This window comes from Limulus polyphemus, unplaced genomic scaffold (genome assembly GCF_000517525.1).
Source record: "Limulus polyphemus unplaced genomic scaffold, Limulus_polyphemus-2.1.2 Scaffold1749, whole genome shotgun sequence".
NCBI classification, from domain to species: Eukaryota; Metazoa; Arthropoda; class Merostomata; order Xiphosura; family Limulidae; genus Limulus; species Limulus polyphemus.
This window is the reverse complement of record NW_013667359.1, coordinates 212,283-220,954: the sequence shown is the minus strand read 5'-3', so window position 1 is coordinate 220,954 and position 8,672 is coordinate 212,283. Positions and strand designations below refer to the sequence as shown.

The 8,672-nt window shown below is 32.0% G+C and overlaps 1 protein-coding gene across 1 annotated transcript in view; it reads right to left on the bottom strand.

Moving 5' to 3' along the window:
* Positions 1 to 1,314: 1,314 nt before the first annotated feature.
* Positions 1,315 to 8,672, bottom strand: part of LOC111087118 — a 38,033-nt gene continuing 30,675 nt past the window's right edge. The window contains exon 3 of the mRNA XM_022392606.1: positions 1,315 to 2,483. Coding sequence (XP_022248314.1) covers positions 2,362 to 2,483 — 122 coding nt within the window. The 3' untranslated portion in view covers positions 1,315 to 2,361. The remainder of the gene's footprint in view (positions 2,484 to 8,672) is intronic.

The window sequence follows — 8,672 nt, the reverse complement described above, 5'->3', positions numbered from 1 at the left end:
AATTACACAGATATTTTCTTACATTTTCCATATGAGATTCACTCCGTTACTGTAAATGTTTCATTTCTACAGAAGTCTTGTGAACCTTTGATATATGTTTTATTTCCGTTATTATAAGAATTCTGCTGACAAAGAAATCGACAGCATCTTTAACACGTGATTTATTTCCTTTCTTTTATAAATGCTACATTTTAACAGAAATCTTCTAAAACTTAATTGGATGGCTTATTTCCGTTATTAAAGATATTTTTTACACATACAGAGGTTTGATAGATTTTCTTTTCCTTCCGTTTGAGAACAAATTTTGCTATCATTACCCCTTGAAGTTAGCTTTCTTACAAATATTTCGTGTTCCTTTAAAAAACTTAAGTACAAGGTGAAACAAGAATTACCAGCTAATAATAGATGAACATTAGATGAATGTTACACGTAGATACTCAATGCTTTGTACACTATACAATTGGTGTCTTTAGAGAGCCAATCCCTATATTATATATGAAGTGAAGGAGTAAAAAAAAAATCAGTACACACAATATTAAATTCTATTATACAGATACGTAGAATAATTACTTGAAAATACACGAAGATTTATGTAAAGTGATATTTTAGACGTATATGTTTTATTTGAAAATGGCTACTTTTCTACTGGTAATTTTTTTTCGCGCTTAATAGGGGTTCTGTCTTACTCTACGCATATATTTCCCCATTGTTATACATTATATATATAGAGAGAAAATTTAGTTACAAAGAAAATATAAATGCTTACTAAAATTTCTAAAAAATCTCCACGATAATTCCTAGCTGTAGCTTCCCATTTTACATTTCGAACTAATGTCATAAAGCTACAGTAAATCATCATGAACTGTATCAGCTAGCTACTAACTATGTTCATTAACATTATAATGTATAAAGGTGTGTTACCTCCCAAAAAGATTATAATGAAGATATCCGAGATTTCTTCTAGAAATATCTCGAAACTGGTTTTACATTTAAAATGTTATAAAATTAAAATCCATATTATTTTACTGTTAGTTCAAACTAAAGTTGCAAAATGAAAGACGTTCATTTTCTGTATCTGATGAATAACGTACGAAAGAACAAAGGTTTTAACTAAGTGAAGTCACACTAGTATTTTTCTTTACCAAAATGTTAACTTTATGAAATCACATTAATATGTCTTTCTACCAAAGTTTCCAAGAACGATCAGAAACTCATTTGTAGAACATTTTTAGTTTTGGTACCCAAAAAATGTTGCAGGACAGAAGAAAGTGTTATGTCACGTTTCTTTTTTCACACCAATAATCTACGCACACATCATGTTTTACACAAAAGGTTTGTAATATTTTATTTACGATAAAATGGGAAATACATACAGTGTTTGTTTGGAGAGTTACCTTAGATTCATGTTAACACAGCCTATATCCTATAATATGTTAGTATTGTACAATAAATACACAGAATACAGTAAAAGGTTTAACTTGTAGAATGTACAACCAAGATTTTGTGAACAGCGTTGAACTTCAGTAAAGCAATATAAGAAATAATACGTTAACATAAACAGAAAAACTTGAAAACATACCAATAATATCATATAACATAAATAGTAAAATTTGAAAAGATACCAATAATATCACAAGAGGTGTGGGTCGAGTATTGATTCGATCTCGGTGTTTCTTATCGGGGTGTCTCGTGTTCAAAAATTCCAGTTAACTCACATCTTAAAAGTTACTGTTAAAATGAGTCACTGAAGAAACAATCATTATGTTGTAGATGCTAAACATTTCTACAGACAGAAATGAGGAATGCAAAACAGAACGCTCTAGATATTCAGCAAAGTTTCGAAACCAAAATGAGAAAAATCTAAAACTTAATGTAACACCTCAAGCGATTTACGTCCAGCAGTTCGTGCACCCTCAAAAAACTATAGAACGTTCGATAAGTATTCTGGTCACTCTCTCTCAAAACAATCGTTTGTCTTTATGACACGCTAAAACAGACTAATAATTCTAAAATATTTGCTTTTCGAAATAAACCTTGTTTTATTTTTCATAAACTTATTCTAATTGGATGGTAATAAAGAATCATTGTAAAGTTTTCATGCAGATCGTAGAGAGCCAGAACTGCACTGGAGTACTTTTTGTAACAGTGTCTATATACGAGAAAGGTGTTAAAATATATGTTGTATTGGACATGGGATAAAGCGTTTGTTGCTGAAAAAATGACGGAGTTGGTAATAGATTGTTCCATTCCTGACGTCACTGAAGCCAGATTATTTGTGATCTTACTGTAACATTCAATTTCCTTTTTAGGCCATAGGCTCACACACTTTAATCTCGTCTTTATGGAACTACATACTTAATGTTACCGTTCTATTAGAATGACAGAACTATATAATAATAATACTGGAATGAGTACACAAGATGGGAGCAGTTTCATTGCCGATGAAGTACGCTTTCCATCCTGCATTGCTGCTGGATTTTCTCCTATCGACAAAAAAAAATACTGTTAATTAATCTGAAACTCTAAATTTACTCACAAATTTAAAATGAGTTTTAAAAATGGCGAAACATATAACATTCTACGAGTATGACACTAGACTTACAGATACTACATAGTTATGTAAAATATTTTGTATTAGATCAAAGTTTGCTAATCCAGGTTTTAGAAGTACTAGTTGTACTTGCTTCTAGAAACACGAGCAACTTGATTACTACACCTAACAAAGAAACACAAGTTATGTAACTACTACATCTTATATTTACTTCCAGTAACACGAGTAACTCGATTACTATATCTTTACAAAGAAACATATTTATGTAGTTACCACATCTTTACTTGTTTCTAGTAATAAGAGTATTGTACCAACGACAAACCTACTTCTGGAAACACAAGTTATGTAACTACTACATCTTATATTTACTTCCAGTAACACGAGTAACTTGATTACTATATCTTTACAAAGAAACATATTTATGTAGTTACCACGTCTTTACTTGTTTCTAGTAATAAGAGTAATGTACCAACGACAAACCTACTTCTGGAAACACAAGTTATTATTATAAATTGCCTCTACTTCTACACATTCAGGCTGTGTAACTATTTGACGAAACTATTCCTAGAAACACTTCACATCACGATTATTTTATAAATACAAGCTATTCAACTATTGCACCTTAAAACTGTTCCTAAAAACACAGACTAAGTAGTTGTTACACTTTACAACCGAACACAGACTATTCAGTTACTGCACCTTACTACTACCTCTAAAAAAATCAGGCTATGTAACTAACACATTTTCAAAAGAATTTTGCAATCAATGGATACACCTTACAATTACTTCTAAGAATGCGAGTTGTTGAACTACTACATCATAAAGTTACACGGGTTATGACATTGTAAGTTCTACACCTTACAATTACTTCTAAGAATGCGAGTTGTTGAACTACTACATCATAAAGTCACACGGAATATAGTCAATAAACTTCAAAACTATACTTTTAAAAACGCAAAATACATAACTACGGTTCTTTGTTGCATATCTACATATCCTAGAAGTAAGTATAGTGTGGCACGAGTAAAGCAGTTAGTACATATTACGCTCTTCTAGATACAACTACTCATTACCACACCTCATTTCTGGTATTGTTGAATTATTTTCCAATCTTCCTACTATTTTATAAAAACAACCATTTCTACCCTTTCTCATATATATTTATAATTATCACAATAACTAGACTTGCAATTCTTCATAATTTTGTTGCAGGTTGTGCTCAAGTTTCTTCCTCCTTAATCTTCTGTAGATATTTTTTGTTATTGTTCTAAACGCCATATTAGCTCTTATTACTTCTTCCTGTGAAATTTCAAAAAGCATGTTTATCTCTAAACACAATGATAATGTTGAATATTTTGCTCTGTTTTCGTTCTTTCTTTTTCCGCCTTCAACTTCTGTTGCATAATGAATAATACAATGTACCAGGATAAGTGCAACCGTCTATTCGTTTCCCGCATCTCGCTTCCCTTTGCTGCACCACATGTATTCACTGTTCATTCGTCTAAGTATATCTTATCTGTTCTGCTATTGTATTCCTGTCGTTAAATGAATATCTCAGATATTTATATTTCTAACAACTTCCATCTGATGGCTTTTATCATTCACATTTTTCATTCTTTATTGAGAACCATCTTCTTTGACTTATAAGGTTAAAGAAAGTTTAGTCCTCACCATATATTTGTTGATATATGCAAAACGTGTTTTTTATTTCCTCCGGTAAATCCGCCACTAGTACAATGTCATCAGCATATTTCAACAATATATATCCTGAATTTGTCATCATTTGCTTACATTCGAAGCTATTTATATATGCTGAAAATAGCGTAAGACGTAACGGACATTTTTGTCTAACCCTTTTCATAATTCAAAAACTATCTGATCTTTCTTGTTTGTTTTAAGTCTCTTTATCGTTTTATGCATATTTGTTTCCTATATCTATCATTCTACCAATTATTCTAAATGGTTTCAAATAACGTTTTTCTACTTGCAGTATGAAAAACAGTTTTAAAATACATTATAAATACATAGAAATATTTGATTATTTTGTGTAATAGTAAATATTAAAATTAACATGTGTTCTCTGGTGCCATACCATTTCCAAAGTTATGTTAACTTTTCTTGATTATTTATTTTTTTCTAAGCTTTCATTAAGTAATGAGATTCCTCTATAGCTCATTGCCAGTTTTTAAGTTGTATAAATACTTCCCTCTCTCTCCATTTCTTTTTATTCCATATTGGTTCCCATTTCTAATATTGTAATTCTCATTTAGTTTGTTAAATTGCAATAAAAGTCATATCAACTTGCCATTTTGTCCGGAACTTTTTCCTTTCTTCAAACTTATTCATACTTCTTTGTAAACTACATACTTATCCAATGATCATAATTTTTTCATCCGTTATTCCTCTTATTTATTTAATCTCTATACGATTATATATACTCTCCGTTTTTAATATTCATTGATCGTCTACTGATAGCCCATTGTGTTGCTTCGTGTTTAACATCAAACAAACTCTCTAATTCCTTTTTTTTTCTAATTCAGTGAAAGTTCTATCGCTCTATCTTACATCTTTATCTTCTATGAAAAACACTCTCTAAATTTCTTCTTATCAATAAATAATCCTGCCACATTCCAAATTACATTTCATTACCTTCTTCCCTTGTTTTCTTCTCTTTGTTATTTGCCATCTTCTGCAGTTCGATTATTCTTATACTCCGTTTCTTCAACAACAATTATTTACTTCTTATCCTTCACATATCTACATTACATAATATTCACCCAATTTTATATTTCTTTTTGTCACTTCTGCTTTTTTCTACACATTCAAATCCGGGCCTAAATTTATTAACTGACCTCACATTCACCTTCTTCCTCCTATGGCGCTTTCCTTTGGCTACTCTTTATGTTTCTAAACCTTTTCAGCATGCATTTCCATACCTTTTGACCTTCTATTTTCCAAAATTCTTTTTCTTTCTTTTCTTGTCTAACTTTTACAATCGTATGTGTTGGTCACTTTCCTCCATGCATTCCTACTGTAACGAATCAATACGCCTTTTTTATCAATTTTCACCTTTTTCTTCTGATTTTCACTGGTATTCTTTATCCTCTATGGCTCTTTTAAAACTACTTCTAGTTTCTAATTCATCAATTTTTTTGGATCCTACAAATGTCTCTCTTAAATCACCACAATTCTACTTCTAATTGCATACTTTATGTCTTACTATCTTCCCTTTCCTATTCCAAAATTACACCCATTTCTTTATTTCTTCGTTCTCTTTTTGTTTTAACTTATTTCATGTACTCTCATTCCTGTTTGATTTGGCCTGGCATGGACTGATGGTTATGGCGCTAGACCCACAATCTGAGGGTCGCGGTGTCGAATCCCACCCACAACATGCTCGCCCTTTCAGCCGTGGGGCTATATAACGTACTGGTCAATTCCACTATTCATTGGTAAAGAATAACCCAAGAGTTGGCGGTGGACGGTTTTGACTAACTCCTTTTTTTAAAAATTAAATTACGTCAAAATTTGGGACGGCTAACGCAACTAGCCCTCGTGTAACTTTTCGCCAAATTCAAAACAATTCTATATCTGAAAATTTCTTTTTTTCTCTTCCTACCTTTTTTAATGCCATGGAAGGTAATCTCGTAAATATCTTAGCTGTGATTCCAATGATTCACGTCACGTTGTTGCAAGAACGTGCTCCGCACTTTGAAACCGTGGGAGTACTATTTGTGAGATGCTTGAATCCCACTAATCGGTCAGTTAAGAGTACCCAAGAATTAACAATAGGTGCTGTTGACAAGCTGCCATCTACAAGTGTTAATTTTACAGGCTTATAAGACTCAAATCAGAGTTCGATTCATCCTAGTAGGTAGAACGCAGATAGACTATAATGTAGCTTTGCGCTGAAACAAACAAAAGAGTAGTTGCCTTATGGTAATTCCAAATTAGGGATGGCTATGCGTAGACAGCTTTGTGCGAATATTCTAAAACAAATAAATAACAGTATCATAGTCATTTAAAGTTCCTCTTAGTTTTTCTTAACTTCGAAAACATGTTGTTTTTTTTTAATTAAAAGAAAACTATTATTCCTCTCTCTTCCCTGTCGTCAGTGAATCAAACTGGTTAGTCCGTTAGTCTTTACTACACTTTCCTCCACCAAATCTCTCTCCTCTATTCAAAAACTGTTTCCAAACCAGTTGCTTACAAGCTATTGTAGATATTTAATTTTTTTTTCAGTACGGCAAATACAAGTGTACTTTTTTACCACGTTTAATAGGAACAATAATCAACCATGATGTTAGAAAAACACGTCGGTTCAAGAAGTCTTGATAGAAATGAATAAAAACCCTATAACCCGAGCGCTTTCGAAAGATGCATTCTTCAGGGGTAAACTGGGAATGTTGGTGTAATCGAATGAGTGATATATATAATGGGAGTTTAGTAACATCATGAAGGTTATCTGGTTTTCCAGAAAATATTTAGACTATTTCTCTATGTACTGTTGTAAGCGTCTCATTTCCGGTAAAAAGTAGCCGATGGCGAGAGCGTATGTGAAAAGGTGTTAGAGATATTTTACTTTAGAAATGGCTAAATATATATATAAAAGTATACTTAAGTGTTTAAGTAAAATAGAGGTGACACCTGGCGACTGATTGATTGTTTGTTTGTTTTTAATTATGCACAAAGCTAAACAAGGGCTATCTGTGCTCTGCCCACCACGGGTGTCGAAACCCGGTTTCTAGCGTCGTAAGTCCGCAGACATACCGCTGTGCCACTGGGGGGAAAGAGTGATTGAAAAAATGTTATGCTAATCAACTATATAATAAAAGACAGGTATGAAAAATTATCTTAAATAAATAGTAAGTTTGAGAAATTCAGCGTTTACATTACATGGAAAAATTAAGCAAAGAATAAAAAATATTTTTCTGACAGAGATGAAACCACTGAACAGAGATCACTGATTCCAGGATCTAGATTAATTCCAAAAAGTTGAACAGTGTTTAGATTAGCAGTCCAATAAGCTTCTTTTATTTCTCTATCTGCTTTAGTTTTGAATCCTGTTTCAATGCCTATGAGAGTAACATCGTTAATGGAATGACCAGGTTGGTTAAAGTGTTGAGCAACAGGGAGATCTTTTTTGGTGTTATAGAATATTTATGGTTGTTGAAACGTTCTCTAAGACTTGTTTGTGTATGTCCTACATATTGGTAATTGCATTTATTACACTGTATAAGGTAAATGGTGGTTTTTGTGTCACAAGTGATTTCTTTGGATATTTTAAAGTTTCTTTGATTGTGCTTGTCAGAAAATGAGTCAGTGGTTTTTATGAACTTACAGGTTTGACAACGGGCTTCATTGCATGGATGACAACCATTTTTGTATGGGATTTAATTCACTTTTGTGTGAACAAGGATATCTTTTATAGTTCTGCTTTTATGGAGGAGACAACGGGAACTTCAGGAAATATCTGCTTAAGGCGATCGTTGAGTTGTAGGATATGTTTTTTTCAGAATCAGTGAAACGTTTCTGAGTTTAAACTGATTGGTAATAATAAGAGGAATTATATTTGAAAGTTTAGTATTGCTCTGATTTAGGATGTTTTTCTGCTGAGTGTTGTTAGCCTTTTTTATTTCGGTATTTTTATATCATCTTTGTTTGAGATCCACGTATAAACACCACCATCATTTTATAGAGTATGTCACAATTACTACATTTTAGAAGTATTCGTAAAGATATGAGTTCTTATGACTACTTCTATTAACTCAAGTACTGTAACAAGTGCACCTTAGAACACAGAATATGTAAAAAAACAATTTATTACTGCTCTCCAGAAACCCAAGTTTTGCAAGTATTATAAATAACGTTTACTTGTAAATACACGGATTATGCAGCCCTTATATTTTACAACTACTTACAGAAAGAGGAGTTATGTGTGTCATACTCTTTGTAGCTACTTCCAGAAGTATAACTACTTTTAGAAACACAGATTATGTATTAGGTCATCAAGAAAATAATGTCGCTTTTTTTAGATGAAAAAACCCGAACTTATATATATCAAAACAAAACATTTATTAAACGAAATAGTCCCCATTCTTATCTATGATGCGTTTCCATG